The 18,714-nt window shown below is 56.3% G+C and overlaps 1 protein-coding gene across 2 annotated transcripts in view; it reads right to left on the bottom strand.

Moving 5' to 3' along the window:
* The window catches only part of LOC119090437 (adenosylhomocysteinase-like 1), a 90,220-nt gene that overhangs the window by 66,413 nt on the left and 5,093 nt on the right, over nt 1–18,714 (bottom strand). Inside the window, exons 1-2 of one of the 2 annotated variants that reach the window (XM_037213242.1) lie at nt 13,615–13,757; nt 11,782–11,888 (exon numbers count right to left, since the gene is read on the bottom strand). In XM_037213242.1, the coding sequence (XP_037069137.1) occupies nt 11,782–11,880 (99 nt within the window). In that variant the 5' untranslated portion in view covers nt 11,881–11,888; nt 13,615–13,757. Of the gene's footprint in view, nt 1–11,781; nt 11,889–13,614; nt 13,758–18,714 lie in introns of those variants that run through there. The other variant, XM_037213241.1, reaches the window with a different exon arrangement.

Below are 18,714 nucleotides of genomic sequence, written 5' to 3'. Positions count from 1 at the left end.
AGTTATTGGCTCGCAACTGCTCAAATGCATCCATGTCGATGTTTTCTCTCCACTGACTATATGATGGCTAGATTGCTGTTCGAGATGCCTACATAATATTCTTGTGCTGTTGGAAACAAATGCATTACTGTGGACCCTGCAAGTTTTCAAAGAACATGGCTTTAGCCGCAATTCTACGCACATAATGCATACGCCACCAGCAAACGGTATGCTGGTGTATTTAGGGCTCCGGCACCGGCACGGCACGACCCCGGCACGCGTGTGGAGGATCATGCAGAACAATGTATTGCACTGCATTCTACGAGCCAGCATGGTAACACGTAATGGCGACAGTGAATATCACCGTCGCGGCGAGTAAGAAGGCTGCAAAAACACACACCATGGTTCAACAGGGGTACGGGTCAAGGATGTTACGATGCACCACATAGCACACGGCTGGTAGGATTTAGGCGTGGGGTGCCGATAACGTGTGGTGGGGAGTGTTCCACCACGTTTGGCGCCGCGCTCAACAACGTACGCTCAACAACGTACGCTAAGCATAGGGTAAGACGGGATAAACGTACAAGTTACATCGAAAAGGTAAAAAGGACAAACACTCAAACACCGAATGACAGACTTAGCGAGCTCTAACGTTACCGCTTTTTAGGGGAATGCTCCAAATTTGAAGATAATAAAGCAAGCATCAGCTATGATTGGATACGCTCACAAGTATAAGTATACTTTTAAATGAAAAGACCCTAGTGAACACGATGTCCCTGTTTACCAAATATACAAAACATCGATTGAGAGCCAATTGCCGACCGTTACATCTGGAAATCGTGTTCATGAACGCCAGACATGAGTGACTTGACAGCTATATTTGTATTTGCCTTGATTGCCACATGGTCAATGAAATTGCAGGATATAAACGATGTTATGGTGTCATGGATGTCTAGGTGACCTTGAAACAATCCTCTCAAAAAGGTTGCGCATATTCACTGCACATCACGCATGGTAAGTCATATTCTGGGAGCGTGTCAACAGAGAGTAGCCATCGCAGTTCACGAAGCGCAGGTGACCGTCAGATACAAACAACTGCCCCGCGAGTGGGAATTACGCGGAACACTCTCTCGTGTTCCAGTAGTCCCGCCGCCAGCAGTTCTCGGCTCGTTCCCATTTCTCAGGTCATTCGGATAGGCGGCCGTTCTGGTGACGGGGCCGCGTGCAGTGACTGCTGCGCGGCGCGCGGAGACCGGTCCGGCCCGGGGTCACACCCGAGCTGGCCCGTCACTGGCTCAGCAGGAGGGACTCCAGAGGTGGGTTGGCTCCAGTCAACAGCCAGCTCACCCCATCATCGGCCCGTCACTGGCTCAGCAGCAGGGACTCCAGAGGTGGGCTGGCTCCTGTCAACAGCCGGCTCACCCCATCATCCGCCCGTCACTGGCTCAGCAGGAGGGACTCCAGAAGTGGGCTGGCTCCTGTCAACAGCCGGCTCACCCCATCATCGGCCCGCCACTGGCTCAGCAGGAGGGACTACAGACGTGGGCTGGCTCCAGTCAACAGCCGGCTCACGACATCAGCTGCCTCGCCCGAATGGTGTTCGATGAGTCCAGCTCAGCTGGCTCAGCAGGAGGGACTCCAGGGGTGGGCTGGCTCCTGTCAACAGCCGGCTCACCCATCAGCTACCTCGCCCGAATGGTGTTCGATATGAGTCCAGTAGTCGTTAACAACCAAAGGTTATGACAAATCGAAATAATTACTCAATTGCAGTGCCTTTCCCGTCGCCTGAGTACATCTATAGCCAGCACGCGCGCTTTGCATGGGGCGCTGCGACAGCGTCTCCAGACACCACTGTGCATGCAGGTCAGGCGCGCTGCTCTGGTGAAGCGCCGGCCGCTCCAGACACCACCGTGCATGCAGACCAGGCGCGCTGCTGTGGTGAAGCGCCGGCCCCGGGCCGGGTCCGGCGGCCGTCCCAGCTCCGTCTGAGAGGCGGTCCGGCCCGACCTCGGAGAGCGCCGCGCACGGACCGGGCCGGGCGAGAGCGAGAGCGAGAGCGGAGTGAACCGCTCTCGCCGCGGCTGGGGAACAGATGGCCGCAGCAGAGCAGGACTTGCTCGCGCTGTCCAAGCCGGCGCCTATCCAAAAAACCACCTAAAAATTACCTTAAAAGTTGCTTAGCAAGTATCGTAACAAATGACATACCCAAGTGGATCTTTCAGCACATTCCACGATATTCATATGACCAACATCAACGTCAGCGGGCGAAAAAATAGCCGGGGGAGGCATGACTATAATTGTGCGTTGATTGTTAAGCATTTATCTTTAAAAGGACAACTTTACAGCAGGCGACAAAGGTCGATTCAAACGGCAGAAAAAGCCGATGAACAATAGGAAACTAAATCGGAAAAAAGTTCAAACACGCTTCCACGCACTCACACAATGCCATCTACAGGGGCTCAGTGGACATACGAGACCTGTCCAGTCCCACAGGGGCTCAGTGAGCCTACGCCTTGATTCGGGGATGGGGTCGCAACGTATTGAATTTCAATGATTCCCTTTTGACCAGTCGAGACCAATCGGGTTCTTTAGCTAAAAAGCATTGACTTTCGGTGGGTCAAAGGTTTATCGGTCTGAACTTCAACGACCATCCGTCGGTGGCGAGACCTATCCTCGACCATATGTCAATGAAGCCCACTGTCCAGTCAGTCAGGCGCATTGTGGTAGACCCGCTTCCCCGATGTAGGCTGCGTCACACTCGCGTGCCGCCTGACAAAACGCCCCTGTTGTGGTACATCACGTGGGCGGTCTTTTACAAGGACGACCTTTTCCCTTAGAGAATGCCTGGAATTGTGTCCTACTTTACCGATGGATGGAGCTATAGCCCCAATAACTGTGACTATTGCCCTGCTAATTCTCTCACTGACGTCTTCGGTGTGCGGGAGGCTGGTCTACGGAAGGCTAGCATGCGTTCGCTCCTCTGTCTGTCTGTTCGTTATACTGTCTTCATTTTGGACACAGGTTTGGCAGCATAATTCTCATGTAACCATAGTCTTTCATATCTAAGCACATGTTGGAGATGCTTGCTCTCTGCAAGCCTCGCCGGCCTGTAACCACGCAGCACAGCACGTGGTGAGTCATACTTCATGTGCATGTTTATCACGTAGGTTTCCTGCAGACCTTCGATGTTAGCTTATTTCCCAATCTTGTCACTTCTACGTCCAGGAAGAGGAGTGTTCTACCCTGTTCAACATAGTGAACTGTACGATGGGCGAGCAGCTGTTCAGGTGCCTCAGAAAATAATCCAATTTTGGACGACCACGTTGTCAAATCACGAACGCGTCGTCAACAAACCACTTTCAGTGTTTTAATGAGACCACTTGAGAGTTGCAGTAGTCAGCAGCCTTCGTTCCTACGCTTACATAAAGCCGTGTGCTAAGCCACGGGACTGCTGAGGCCTACGGATACTTCATCGCACTGCACACAATATTGTTGTTAGCATAAGAAGCACTCCATTCGATAGCACCATGCTCTTGATAGCATGCCTCGCTTGTGTTCCCTTTACGTGCCGTGGGATTTTTGTTCGCCTGCTCACATGCTCCATCGGTTAATAGATGCTTCATCTTCAAGAAGCGCTGTCCGCTTGAGAGAACGGCGAAGACATTGTCTATGTCAGCAGGCAAATCCTGTTTTTTTTTCGGATCTGCGAAATTTTGGGATCAAGCCTGTTTCAAGGCTGGTGAGGTCGTCGCTATGTGGTTTAAAACGACATAGGACTAGTGGCGACTTCTGGCCCAAGCCAAAAAATATTACATTGAACTGCCGGTGCACGACTCGCCAACTGAAGTCAATTTCTCGACAGTTATGCCATGCAATCATTAGGAGCACCATTCTTGACTTCAATGGTCGATTTTAAATTATCAGGAGGAACCAGTTCTAAGAAAGGATTAGACTGCAGTTCGACGCTAGAAAAAATGCCTCTGTGGAAATGTCATGTACGGTGGAGACTGGCATCAAGCCGCGTGGAAAACCACTCCCGTCGAACGTCGGAGTAACACCTGAATGATGCCTAATTAAACTATATGCTGAAACGAGCGTAAAAATATTCAACCAGATCAGATTGTTAAACTCATAAAACATATTTCAGACTTTCTAAGCTCCCTTCAAAATAGGCGTCTAAATAATCAGGTGCAGTAGAAAATTTGAAAAATCGTAGCCATTCTCGCCTTCTTCGCTTGTGACCCACGCGGCATTATCGTGGGCATTTCTTTGGCGTCGTTTTTTTTAAACCTTTCTCTGTCTCCACCTTCCCGTAAAAAATCAACGTATTTCTTGGTAGTTATCACCGCCTCCGTCATAATTGCCTTTCAGTATCGGTTGCACAGCTTTTCAAGAGCGGACACCATCTAAAGTTCACTATTATCACCCACCGTCGTGGCGACCAGCGCAAAAAGCAAGGCCTTGGTTGGTTTTTGCTGATATGGCTCCTAATTTCAGCTTGGGGTCCAATTTTGCGCGCCTGGCATATTTAGCAATTACAAGGAAACTGTCGCGAGGAGGATGACAAACTACGGTTCATAGATGATGCAAGATTGTGATCGCAGGCATCTCCCCGGTCTCTTTTATAAAAGAACTGATTAGTTGCATACCTGAGTACGTATGCACCTACTGGATGCCTCAGGAGTCATTCCAAAGACATGTAGCTCTGTGTCTCAGCAGAAGATGAGCCCGCCTCACACAATGCCCTTGGCGACCCGCCATCTCTCGGCGCCTGAGCGCGCCGGCGGCGGACACTGCGAATCTTGACAGATGGTCCCAGCAGGTGTGCATTATTCAACGTCATCTGGCTCTCTGCCTCATCTCGAGGCTTCAGAGGTAAGTCGGTGTTTTATCGAGACTGGGGTGAGAGGGCGCAGTGTTATACTGCCACGTCAGATCAGGGCTGCTGATGTCGCTGGAGGGAACAGCTGTCGGGATGCAGTCTGTTTACCGCATACTGTGCAGCGGTTCGACCAGCACGGTCCCCATTAGATCTTTCTAGAAGAAATTATTCACGCTTGGATCGGCACTGCTCCACAGGAATGACTCAGCCAATAACAACGATCCTCGCTTCCCTCCACACTAAGCTGCATTGGTCGAAATACGAGCACAGCTTAAAGCTGTTACACGACAGGCAATACCACCATCACCTGTGATCGATGACACATCCCCCAGACATGACACAGGCTCTGCAGACCACAAAGCCTGCCAATCATCGGGAGACCGTTACGCCGCCAGTGCCAGCTCTAGCCTGCTCCTCGTGCTCTGCCTCCAAACGGCGCCAGTCACCGGACCCACCGAATCACCCCGATCGCTGGCCAGTGTACACCATGTTGCAGCCTGCCCGCGGCTGGTGGTCCGCTATCAGGGGTCCGCGGATCACCCCGCGGGCAGGCTGTCCCACCGCCAGCCTGTACGTGGCTGGTGGTCCGCTATCACGGGTCCGCGGATCACGCCGCGGGCAGGCCGTCCCACCGCTAGCCTGACCAGCGGATGGTGGTCCACTATCACGAGTCCGCGGATCACGCCGCGGGCAGGCTGTCCCACCGCCAGCCTGACTAGCGGCTAGTGGTCCACTATCACGAGTCCGCGGATCACGCCGCGGGCAGGCTGTCCCACCGCTAGCCTGACCAGCGGCCGGTGGTCCGCTATCACGAGTCCGCGGATCACGTCGCGGGCAGGATGTCCCTCCGCCAGCCGGCCCGGCAACACAACCGACGGCCACTGCGAGCTGGATTAATATAGCCTCATAAGCTAAGTGCGTCATAGACGCGCGCGCGCACCCGCACCCGCACCCACACCCCACACCCACCCCCATCCTCATCCCATCCCCATCCCCATCCCCATCCCCATCCCCATCCCCATCCCACTCCCACCCCCACCCCCACCCAGACCGCACCAGCCGACCTGCAGGGGTGTGCGGCGGCGGCGCTCTCGGCAGGCCCTGACCCCGACCTCGGCGACAGCCCGCATCGCACGCCCCACCACGGCTGTTGCGCCACTGCCGCCGCCGCCGCCCCACAACGTCTTCACACAGCTGCGTAGTCGGTGGCGGACGGCTTCAATGCCTTGACGCCCCTCACCGGCCCAGGAGAGGCTAACGAGGGCAATAGTGTCGGGGCTCCGATTCGGATCCGGCAGATGTGATCCGATCCGGATCAGGCAGGTGTGATCCGGATCCGGCAGGTGTGATCCGGATCCGGCAGATGCGATTCGGATCCGGCAGGTGTGATTCGGATCCGGCAGGTGTGATCCGGATCCGGCAGATGCCATCCGGATCAGGCAGGTGCGATCCGGATCCGGCAGGTGTGATCCGGATCCGGCAGATGCCTATCCGGATCAGGCAGGTGCGATCCGGATCCGGGCGGGATTCCGCTGCATGACCCGTCACGTCACGAACGGCTTCAAAAATGACGCCGGGTCGCCTCATACGCATGCGGTCGTGCGCAGGACACTGCATGCTTAACAAACTCAGTCGTACATGGCCAACCAACACGCATTGTACTCCTTGTTTGGCATCGCAAAGCGTCAATGGGTCGCATGCCGCGTAACAAGGCGCACGGCCGTTAACCGCCTTGGCAACAGGTCGCAGGTGACGTGTGGGATCGAAAGGAGCTACTCGCTCGCATATGGACCACCAGCTGTCACGCTTCTGTGAAATGGGTACAGGTGGGCGCCGCCGCCACACCTGTACACCACATGGTTAAATAATTTGGTAAAGATACCGCTATATCATCGCGAACCACAGCCATAACAGACTGCATAGACCGTATGTCTCCCGACAGCTACGCAATGATGGCTCCCTGGCCCCGGCACGTTTCGGGTGACGCCGGTCCCGACTGCCTGCCCCCTCCGCGTTTCAGGTGATACCGGTCCAGGCTGGCTGCCCCCCCCCCTGACACGTTTCAGGTGACACCGGTCCAGACTGGCTGCCCCCTCCCCGCCATGTCTCAGGTGACACCAATCCAGACTGGCTGCCCCCTCCCCGCCACGTCTCAGGTGACACCGGTCCAGACTGGCTGCCCCCTCCCCGCCATGTCTCAGGTGACACCGGTCCAGACTGGCTGCCCCCTCCCCGCCACGTCTCAGGTGACACCGGTCCAGGCTGTCTGCCACCCCCCCCCCCCCTCTTCGCGTATCAGGGGACACTGGTCCAGACTGGCTGGCTGCCCCCTCCCTCCCCCCGCGTTGCCCTGACGTCAGCAGAGGGCTGGCGGAGCAGGGTCGGCTGTACAGCTGCCGCGACAGGCCGGCCGGCGGCAGTTGTGATGCAACCGTCGTTCCCTTCTCTCCCCCTCACAACCCCGCAAGACACCGACACAACAGGGCGGTCTCTCCCCCTCACGATCCCGCGAGACACCGACACAACAGGGCGGTCCCTCCCCCTCACGACCCCGCAAGACACCGACACAACAGGGCGGTGCAGACGTGGCTGTTGTGATGCAACCGTCGTTCCCTTCTCTCGCTCTCACGACCCCGCAAGACACCGACACAGCAGGGCGGTCTCTCCCCCTAACGACCCCGGAAGACACCGACACAACAGGGCGGTGCGGACGTGGATGTTGTGGTGAGGGTATGGCGATAGTCGGCACGGTTTCACTGCGCTAGTTTACGGACAAACCGTCGACAAACACGGCTGCGCGCTTCCCAATGACACACGCCATCGCCGTCATGAGGCGTCTCGCGGAGTAGCGCAGTGTGGACCGCTCGCTCGATGGCAAAACACCTCTCCTGTAGCGCCTTCCCGGCTGCGCCGCCGGTCCGCTGTCGGCAGGCGGCCAGCCGTCGCTGACGCCGGCAGCAGGGGTCGAGCCCGGGTCGGGTGGCGCCGGGGTCGGACGGCGCGTACGCGGACGAGTCGGAGGGCGCAGCAGCGATGTCTCCCGGTGCAGGCAGGCGAGGCGTGGCAGGTAACTTTCATAACGTGCGGCGGAGAGACGCCGCGTGCGCCAGACTATGGTTTAAACCACGAGGAGCACCCAGCGATGTCACTATGTGTGCAGCGTTTTCTCGGTCGTGATCTGTTGTTTGTCCCTCACGTGGTGCGTACCATAAAACCCACACAATTCGCCGTGCGGAACAGGTGCCACATGGACCGATGGGCTTACATAAGTCTGACACATTACACGTGTATCTATCCAGTTCTGCCACGTAACACACAGCAGACTCCAGGACGTTGGAACGGCGAACGAATTCGGAGAGCTGCATTCTTTTCTGAAGCCAACGATCGCCGTGCATTTTTAATGGCAAAGACTGAACTATCCCGGAAAACGCGTGGACCATGTCTCCCCCCCCCCCCCCCCTGCTTCGTCCAGCACCATCAGGATGCCGAGATTTCCTCACAGTACTGGTGTCTAGCATGCACCTCTCGGCGAGCGTCGCGTCCGCGCTGGGGTGCGGCCCGCTTGAGGGAGCTGCGGCTGCCGGCTGGTGCGGCCGGCCGTGACGCAGGACCACGTCACCGTCGCCGCGCTCGTGACGGCTCGCCCAGCACCGCGCAGTGGTCATCGGGTGACCTCCTACTCCTCCCTCCCTGTAGGCCCGGCCGCAGCCTCCACGTGCGGTGATGGGCGCAGGCGACGGCGGCACGTCCGGGCATGGACGCGGCACGTCGAGCTCCGATCAATCGTTGCATTTCAGCCAGCCGCTGCGAAGTCTTTCCTACCGTTGCGCCGCCCGGGCTGGCGTGCCCTGTTCGGCGTTCTGCCCGCCGGAGTGAGAGACGGCAGCGGCTCTACGCCTGCCCGCTGAGTGTGCGCCTGGCCGGACCGTATTAGTGACGCGTCACGTCGCTGACGCGTCACGTCCTACCCCGATGCAAAACTAACGAAACATGCACGGTCCCTGCACGGCACGCCGGCGCCCCATCCGTGCACCGTCGACGTCGGTCTCCGCATGATCGCACAAGACCACGAGACCAGACTGCACGTCCAGGGGCAATCCAAGACCGCACAAGACCACGAGACCAGACTGCACGTCCAGGGGCGACTCAAGCGGCGCTTCATGCCCGCTGGTGAGCCTCACCTCCTCTCTGGTGAGCTCCCAAGGTCCCCGGCGATCGTCGGAGCGCACGGCGATCGCCGTGACGGCGTCGCCGTGGAGGAGGCAGCGTACCGGCGCAAACAGCGGCACGCCCCGCCGCCCCGCCGCCGCGACGCACGCGGCGAACGGCAAACGGCGCCAGACGCCGTACTGGGAGCCTGATAATGCGGCATTCATCGCTGCTGGTTTGCACGAGAGCTGCAGGAGTGATCAGGGGAACGCCGGCGCAAAAGACGCGCTGATAATAACACGGGCGCCGGTGACCTGCGGCCAGGACTACCGAACTAACACGCCACGTGACCGGCTATAGCCGTGGCTTTAACCGGACAGCAACGGACACGATCAGAAGTCAAAGCCACTCTGCCGTACATCGTTTTAGATGTTTATTTTACGCACACGAGCACATACAATGCATTTCGAAATAACGCCAACTTGTGCTCGAACGCAGTGAGTTACTATACACACTGCAGTAGCACGAGATTCCCAGCCTAGGTGAGACTGGGTGAACGCAGCAGCAGATGGTTTATTGTGAAATGATTGAACGAATGTAGTGGGGCCACTGCTAGCGTTCTCTTTATTAATCCGCAGGCCATTGTTGGACTGAGGCTGTCGTTGGTAAGTCTGCTGGATGAACATTATCAAATGTAATGCAACCGATGAAGAAAAAGACGGCCCTCGCAGCCCGGACAAATACATGTTGTAGCCCTTTCTCCGGTGATACGTTACCTAAATCATAATTTGACTTTGCACCCTGCATTCCTCACACACATACCACGACGCCAAGCGGAACAACATACGCTCTCGCGCTCGGGCTGCACAACCCTGCCTGCCAGCGAAGGTGCCACGTGCTGCTGAAACCACCATGTCACGCCTTGGCTCCCAGAAACATACACAAATTAATGTCGGCGGCTTGATCATGCATGCGCTTATCTACATATACCGCTAAACAAGCGTCTGCCCTTTTACGCTGAGAACGCAGAAAGAGATAAGGCCAGATAAAGCGACTGTCCCACAGAGATGAATGCTTACGAACAGCCAGTTGTCGCGTCATCCAAATGCATGCCAACGGCGTGCAAAATATCCTATTAACAATTAATCTGCACTTGTGTTCAGCTCCATATAGCTGTGTCGACAGCTGTACAAAGCTCCATAAAACTTTTCATGGCTGTGAACACCACAAAGACCATTACGCGACAGAGGCTTTTTGAACAATCATAAGTTTTTATATGAACGGCTATTGGCATTGTCATACGCGTCAAAACGACTCGAAAGTATTCGCTATAAGCTGTGCGACCCATATGTTCTCCCAACAGTCGTTTCCACACCAACAATGATGGCAAGGCCGTTGACTCCCACCCCAACAAGCACCCGAGCTTCCTGCACAGAACCACAGCAACGGTCGCCACGCGCCTTCGTAAAGGCCCCCGAAATTAGCTACGGCACACTACGGTATTGCTTACCAGAGGAGGAAATTTGGGACCATGGTGGCTAAAGATACGGGTTGTTTTGGGACCTTGGCGATTCCACAATACCATACCGCTTATCAATAAAGTAATTTCCGGACCCAGTTGACCAACGACAGTTATTTGTAGGACGTATCTGAAACTTAAGTAAACTGAATACCAGCTTCTTCACATTCCTGGCATATCTACGGACCGCCCCTGCAACAGCGTTCGTAAATACCGAAACACACAAGATAAAGGCAATACTACTAGGTTTGTCAGAGGCGTCTCCGGAGAAAAAAAAACTTACCGGAGCAAATGCGTGAAGCTGGTCCAACATCACCGTAACTTAGATTTGCAGGTTCATTGATAACAACCTTCAGACGATACGAACAGCTGGAAAAGCCTATTCGCATTAACATGCAAACACGAGAAAGCGCATTTAGTATCAACACGAGTCGCCCTCTGTCGTTAAACGGTGTGGCCAGTGAATGCCCACACGGCTGCACCTCCCGACCGCATGTTTGTTCCATGTGTCAGTACATTTTTCCGCACGTTCGCGTGAAACTGAAACGCACATCAATCGAGCAAAATCCTGGCACCTGCTGGTGGACGATGCCAACAAGCGTCCATCAGCTGAGAGCAGTGACGTCGGCAGTGGCCGTCCAAAGAGCAGCACTGGCCGTGCGCGGTCTGGCCGACGGCGGCCCGGCCCGGCTAGCACCGCGCGGCGCCGACTGGGCCGCGAGGCGGACCCAACACTGACCCCAGGCGCGGCCCGGCCGGCCGTCAGCGCCGCCGCCGGCGCCGCCCAGTCCGGCTTGAGGTGTGAGCCGACGCGCAGGAGCGGCGGCCGGACAGCACCGGGAGCGGGGCGCCGCCGACTCCCCTGCCCCCGCCGGCCCACACCTCGGGACGCGCGGCCGCTCGGCGCCACCGGCCTGGTCGTTGACCCCGGCCCAGCTCGAGGGCGGGTCACTGACCGGACGTGGTCCCGGCGCCGACCCCAGCGGACAGCTGAGCCGGGACTCCTGGCCGCGCCCGTCACCACAAACGCTCAGAGAGCACCGGTTCTGCAGCGCCGCAGCCGGCCGCTCCGGCCCCGGCGCCGCGCGCGACAGCCGCGCTACACGGGCCCGCACCAGCAGCCGGTCTCGGGCAGCGTCATGATGAGCGTCAAACGATGGGGGGAGAGACGGTGCACTTCCACGGACCGTCATTCCGCGTTTCAGCGGCGGACTCGTCATCGTCCGGGCTCGAAGCCGGAGTCGGTACTTACCCGCGGCGCCGCTGCCGTAGCAGACACGCCCACTGTGGCCTCCTCCTCAGCTTTCAGGCCCCCTTCGAACGTCACCTGCTTGGGCGCGTCGTCCGACATCTCCCGCTCTGCAATACGACAGACCGGCCGATTACTGACCGCCAAGGTCGCCGCCTGCGAGCCGCAGCCGCCAGCTCGCACCGTCAGCCTGTTTACGATGCACGTGGCGTGAGGCGGTTGAACGCACGCATAAAATGTGGTCGAAACACTTGCGCGTGTTCCATCGTGACGCGCGCTTGGAAAAGTTGTAAGACTGAACACGGAAAAGTTATTCTTCGAAGAATGGCGCGTAGGTTATGGAATGACGTCATAAAATGGTGCGTAGGTGGCTGCGATGCACGCGTGTTTTTAAATATTAAGTAACGCAGCACCGCGACAACAACTGAAAGCATGCCCCAGAACCTCCTATCCGACGAGTACAGCAAGAACGGGGGAGAGATCGTGCCACACCGCTACTTTCGCGAAGTGCTGGGAAAACCGTAGAAACTGCCGCGGTCGGGTGGCGGGCCGTTGGCTGAATTTCCGCTGGGGAGCGTTGCCATCGCCGAGCGAGCCTTGTCAGGGCAGGCGAGGCGTTGGGACCGGAGTCGGCGCGCGCGTTTGGTGCTGGGCCCTACACCAATCACAGACACGCTACCTCACCGCTACCTCCGCGAGCAGCGGCGTTCGGGAAACTCGGGTCAACTGTGTGCCCGTAGGGCATACGTGTCGGGCGCAGACCTTGAACCCGTACCGGCAACTCCAACTGGGTCGGTTCAATACGGAGGATCCAAACGCGCAAAACTCAGGTAGTTCGGAGCTGTCTGCAAAGTCGTTGAACTGTGAGAGATGCACGCGTATCGTGCCGCGCGACACGCGCGCACCCCTCACAATTTGAGAACGCCACACGATCCGCGCGCCTCCGCACCATCCCATTTATGCACGTTCGGAATCATCCAGTCTCACAAGCTGATCTCGGTAACGGTCGACCCCACCACGCTAGAAGCTGGTCCAAAACGCGGGACCGATGCTCGACCCAGCCAGACAGAGGACGGGTCCCAACGTTACAGCCGACAAAGGTCAGACGTTCAGATCAAAGCCCACCGCTTGAGCGGAAACAGCGAACGTACACCATCGTGAGCGCGACACATGACTGGATAGAATGCAAAGAGTCAGGAATTCAGCCCGGTAATTCACGCCCAGTACAGTGACGATTTTGACAGCTGTCGGTTTGCAACGTCCCTTCAAGCATCCAACTCACCCAGAAATGGGTCAGGTCCACGAGTAGATAGTAGACTTCTTCACACACAACTGGACGTATAAAGCACGACTGGTATTAACTGGTATATATATATATATATATATATATAAATTAAGCGTATTAGCTTTTTCGCAGATTTGGTCCATCTCTACATCGCCGCGGAAAAGGTTTCAATGGGAATCATCCCGGCAAGAACATTCCAGCCGCATTTGTCACCAACTTTGGCGTGGCGGCGGGAAGAAGAGACGAATGGACTAAGGTATATAAGAACATTGCCTTATAGGAAACGTATTGGAGCGACAAGTGCGCATCTACCACGCATACGGAAACCAGTAATCACAGTAAGCGAGGAAACGTTCAAACTATAACGTGTTTAAGACTAATCTGTTAACGCCATGCGTGTGGCGGACGACACGTTTGACCATCAGCTCTTTTTCTGAAATACGTATTTCATTTGCTTCTTGGTGTCTCATCGACGCCAAACTACTTTGGTGCCACTCGCCCACCACCGGCATGTGGGCATTTCCAATGGTCATCCTCTTTGAAGCTCTTACCGAGTGCAGACTGCCAGCCGAACTCCACGAGTAACTACACGGCAGAGCGTGCCACGTCGCTCTCCTCTGCAGCGGGCGTCAGTGGGGCGTATTCCGCCGAGCTCGCCCCGTGCCGCTCCGGAGCCCCTCCGCCAGCGCGGTCACGTGGCTGGTACTGTCACGCCGCCGGCCGCCCCCGGCCGAGCTCTCCGCGCGCCGTCCGCAGCGCCTCCCGCGGCCGCCACCACAAACTACAAGAATTGTGTCGGAGCCTACGGCGCGGCGGTCTCGTGACCGAACGACATTCAGCCTCGGCGAGTAGAAGCCTTTTTTTGCGGCAAAGCTTAACAGTTTTTACACTGTTACCAGGGTGGTTATGAGAAGGCTGTCCATCTGACACAGCCCGGAAACCGACAACCCACACCGTCACCTCAAGCAGAGCAATATTTGCAGATTTCAATTAAACAGGTTGAAATTTGAGGCGTGACGAAGGAAGATTTCCAGTATCACCATCGCACAAGTGAGCAGGCCCACAAAGCGCAGCACACGGTCAGACCGAATACGGCGGCGCGACCGGCATGCCTCCATCGAACGACAGACTGATCGGCATGCCTCCAGCGAACGACAGACTGATCAGCATGCCTCCAGCGAACGACAGACTGATCGGCATGCCTCAAGCGAACGACAGACTAACCGGCATGCCTCCAGCGAACGATAGACTGGCCGGCATGCCTCCAGCGAACGACAGACTGATCGGCATGCCTCCAGAGAACGACAGACCGATCTGCATGCCTGCAGCGAACGACAGGCTGACCTGCATCCTGGCCGAAGCACGTGGTTCCGGGTCACGCCCTTCAGAAACTCTCTTGTGATATGAGCCGCAGCCTCGCCCTGAGCAGCCTCGCCCAGATGTCACATCCCACTGACCCTGGGCTCCGTGAATGGGTCGAATATAGTTGGTACGGGCGGAGAACAACACGATCACCGTCACAACCACCCAAGCAAGCAAGCATGAATGGGTCGAATATAGTTGGTACGGGCGGAGAACAACACGATCACCGTCACAACCACCCAAGCAAGCAAGCATGAATGGGTCGAATATAGTTGGTACGGGCGGAGAACAACGCGATCACCGTCACAACCACCCAAGAATTCGCCCAACACTTCATGTTTTTTTTCCGCCCAGGTAGTAGCTACTCCACCCATGCGCAGCCCACGCAGTCAAGATCTGAGCCTGAGTTTTGGTGCTTGTGGTAACTGAGCGCTTATTAGAAACGAACCGCGCCGTTCGTGCACACAACGTAACATTCTCGACCTTGGACCGCGTCTCGCCCGCTTTAGACCAGTGTGCGCCGGGTGCGCTATTGCGTCAGCCCGGCGACGTACCTCTCCCTCCCGCTTGAAGGCACCTTTTCCAGATTGTTTACCGGCTGGGAGCGCGTGCCGAAATGCCTGGCCGATGCGCGCAGTGGAGGGAACATGCAGACATCGGTGCCTTCATACCACCCGAACGTGTTTACCCTGGCATTGTGCCAACAATTGATTTCAATAAACCTCCATGCACATTTGGCTGTAAACATGGAATCGAGAAATGACACGAGACTCTTGCAACTTAACCTTTAAGTGAACTATCGCGGTTAGCCGACGAAAAATGACCAGAATGCACCAAGCCAGGTGGCATCTGTAAAAAAAAAAACTGGCGCAATGAGCCAACTTGACGAAAGGCACTGTTTCAAAACGCATCTCAAAACTGGTCCCCAGCACTGCGCCGGCCCGTGTGCGGCAGCCAGCCGGCGGGGCCAGGCCAGTGCTGACCACAGCAGGCAAGGCGACGAAGCCAGACTGCTGGCTTCGAGGCCCAACTCGAAGCCGAGACAATGCCGTGATGTCGAAGCCGAAGCCGGTAGCTTTTGAGTTTGTGGTTTGAAACCGAAGCCGAAGTCATCGGCTTTTAGCTTAGAAAACGTGAAGCCGAAGCCGAACCTATCAGCTTAAACGAGATCAAAGCGGAATCCGAATCTGGTGCAAAACGTTGTTTTCAGAAATAAATATATTTTAGCGTTTGCCGAAACCGTGGAATCAGAAAATATCATCGCGATTTTGCAGGGCAATAGGACTTGTTCGCACCGCGAACAAAATTGCGTTTTTTGGGACTATGGACCTTGGTTTGTGTGCTACTAGGCGTTTCGGATATTTAGTTCTCCAGCCGTCGTCACGCGTTAATTGGTCTCGACAATATCCGGCCGGTTTTTCGCCGTTAGTCATGAATGTGTCGCAGCTTCGATCAGCTGTGCGGTGCGTACGCTGGGGTAACAGGACAGGCAGGACTGTTCTTGTGAATACAGTCGCAACTGCAGTGAAAAAGTGTGAACCCAAAGCCAAAGCCATGATTCAAGAGTTGTTTGAAACCAAACCTGAAGCCAGTTGTTGAAAATGAAACAGAGCCGAAGCTGAAGACAGCAGTCTAAATTATACGCCCCCCGGCTGAAACCTAAGGCAGACGTGAAAAAGAGCCGAAGCTGAAGACAGCAGTCTAAATTATACGTCCCCCGGCTGAAACCTAAGGCAGACGTGAAAAAGAGCCGAAGCTGAAGACAGCAGTCTAAATTATACGCCCCCCGGCTGAAACCTAAGGCAGACGTGAAAAAGAGCCGAAGCTGAAGACAGCAGTCTAAATTATACGCCCCCCGGCTGAAACCTAAGGCAGACGTGAAATAGAGCCGAAGCTGAAGACAGCAATCTAAATTATACGCCCCCCGGCTGAAACCTAAGGCAGACGTGAAACAGAGCCGAAGCTGAAGACAGCAGTCTAAATTATACGCCCCCCGGCTGAAACCTAAGGCAGACGTGAAAAAGAGCCGAAGCTGAAGACAGCAGTCTAAATTATACGCCCCCCGGCTGAAACCTAAGGCAGACGTGAAAAAGCCTAAAAGTCAAAAACAAAGCCATCGGACAAAAAAGCGTCTTGGCGCAGCCCACGCCGGCTGCGTTGCCATGCATGCTGGCTAGAGTAAGTCCGAGCCTTTCACAAACACCCAGAACGGACTGCATTCAGGGCAAGGCGCTGCTACGACCCAATTTTACACAATGCTCATGACTGCAGCCTACGAACAAGGAGCCCTATAGACTGCTTCGGAAACGCCTACCGGCGGTTCTGTCACACACCCACACTACACCGAACCAACTTGTTTATTGGGGTTTAAGTGCGCGTCGACCGCTAAGGTCATTTTGCGCCCACCCACCGAACTAACTTGAGGGCGTTCTAGAACAATTTTGCGAGCACCACTGGATGCAAACTGGCGGCTCGCTCGGCACGCAGTGATCACCACCAACTAGCAAAACACCCCGTGTTCGACCAACACAAACGGTAGAGCGCAATAGTTGGCGTACAGCCCGGACAGTAGGCATCGCGGGAGCGACCACGAATACGCGGGAGAGAGGAGACCGCGCTGGTGCCGCAGAGAGAGCAGCGCAGCGAGAGCGGCGCCGACAGGTGAGCGGGAGGAGCGCCGCCGGCACGCTCGGCCCAGTTACCCTCTAACAGCGAGATACGACGCAGTCGGACAGCGCGGGCGGCTGGCTGCGCGCCGGACTGTCCCCTCACCGCCAAGACGGTGGAGCCACTCGCACGTGCTCGAGGTTGCGCACAGAAGGCCCGCGCACACACTCACCATGCTGTCAACAGCAACAGTGGCGGCATCATGCTTTCGCGTCTGCAGCGAGGGTGGCTAGCAGTGTGTCTAACGGCTGGCTGAGAGGTCATGAGATCCCCGCGTCCGCACGTGACACGGGCGGCCAGCAGTGTGTCTCACGGCTGGCTGAGGGGGTCATGAGGTCCCCGCGTCCGCACGTGACACGGGCGGCCAGCAGTGTGTCTCACGGCTGGCTGAGAGGTCATGAGATCCCCGCGTCCGCACGTGACACGGGCGGCCAGCAGTGTGTCTCACGGCTGGCTGAGAGGTCATGAGATCCCCGCGTCCGTACGTGACACGGGCGGCCAGCAGTGTGTCTCACGGCTAGCTGAGAGGTCATGAGATCCCCGCGTCCGTACGTGACACGGGCGGTGTCAGCCCGCTGGCACCGCGCGCTGACCTGACCAGCGAACGATTGCGGTTCGTCTCGAGTGACCCCAGTGGTCTCCGAAGGTTGGGCAGGCAAGGGCGGAGCAGGACGGCGATCGGCACCTTTCTTTGAGCATGTGACACGTGATGTGACTGAGGAAGGCCTTGAACTTGATGTTTCCATGCTTTCGACGCTCGCGATGACTAAGCAGATACATAACGGCCACTGAAGGCATTAGAAGTGACGGAAGATGCCCGTAGAAAAGGAAGAACATCGAGGGTAATCTTTAAAAACACTCAAACTTGTGCCAGTACGAAATTTGCTGCTTGGTTTCGACATATTTCTTTAAATCATAAGTAATCAAAATGTGTGGTGGACACTCAGCTGCTGCAGGCAGGCCTCACGTCAAACATGACGCAACACCTCCGGGCCAAAATCAATACGATATTCTATCTAGATTGAGCATTAATCGAAGTATCGTGGATGCGTGACATAGATCCAGAAAATAATGGGACTCGTATCGATTTCGCGGGACTGAAGGCCACCAGTCAGAACAACAAGATCACACTGATTAAGCTCTTGCACGCGGCACTGCATCACGTTGGGATGCCTGGTGTCAACTCATACCCGACGGTGAACAGCTGAGCTTGCGTGCAGACCAAGCATGTTAAAACAATGAGTTAAACCGGTATGAACACCGAGAGAAACCCGTCCACACGAAGCCGGCGACAATGTCAGTTCAATCCTAAACAACGTGACAGACCACAGCCACACACGAATACGTCGGTAGGGGGAGGGGGAGACGCTGCGACTGTTGGCCAGTCATCGCTGATTCCTTTCGCGGACTTTGGCTTCGTAAGGTTGGCGCCCCATGCATTTTGAGATCAATCGAGGGTCGTGGGGTCGATAGCGCGGACAGGGGGTACGGTCAACATCGCGACCATGCGACGGTGACCCCGGACCCCGCCCCGCCTTTTGCCTGCAGGGGGCCGCAGCGTTCAACAGCCGGGGTTATGCCGGTGCCCGGCGGGACCGGCGGCCGGGGTCGATCTGCCGGTG

This window comes from Pollicipes pollicipes, unplaced genomic scaffold, assembly GCF_011947565.3.
Source record: "Pollicipes pollicipes isolate AB1234 unplaced genomic scaffold, Ppol_2.1 Scaffold_3087;HRSCAF=3621_pilon_pilon_pilon, whole genome shotgun sequence".
Lineage (NCBI taxonomy): Eukaryota > Metazoa > Arthropoda > Thecostraca > Pollicipedomorpha > Pollicipedidae > Pollicipes > Pollicipes pollicipes.
This window is presented reverse-complemented; position numbering and strand designations above follow the sequence as displayed.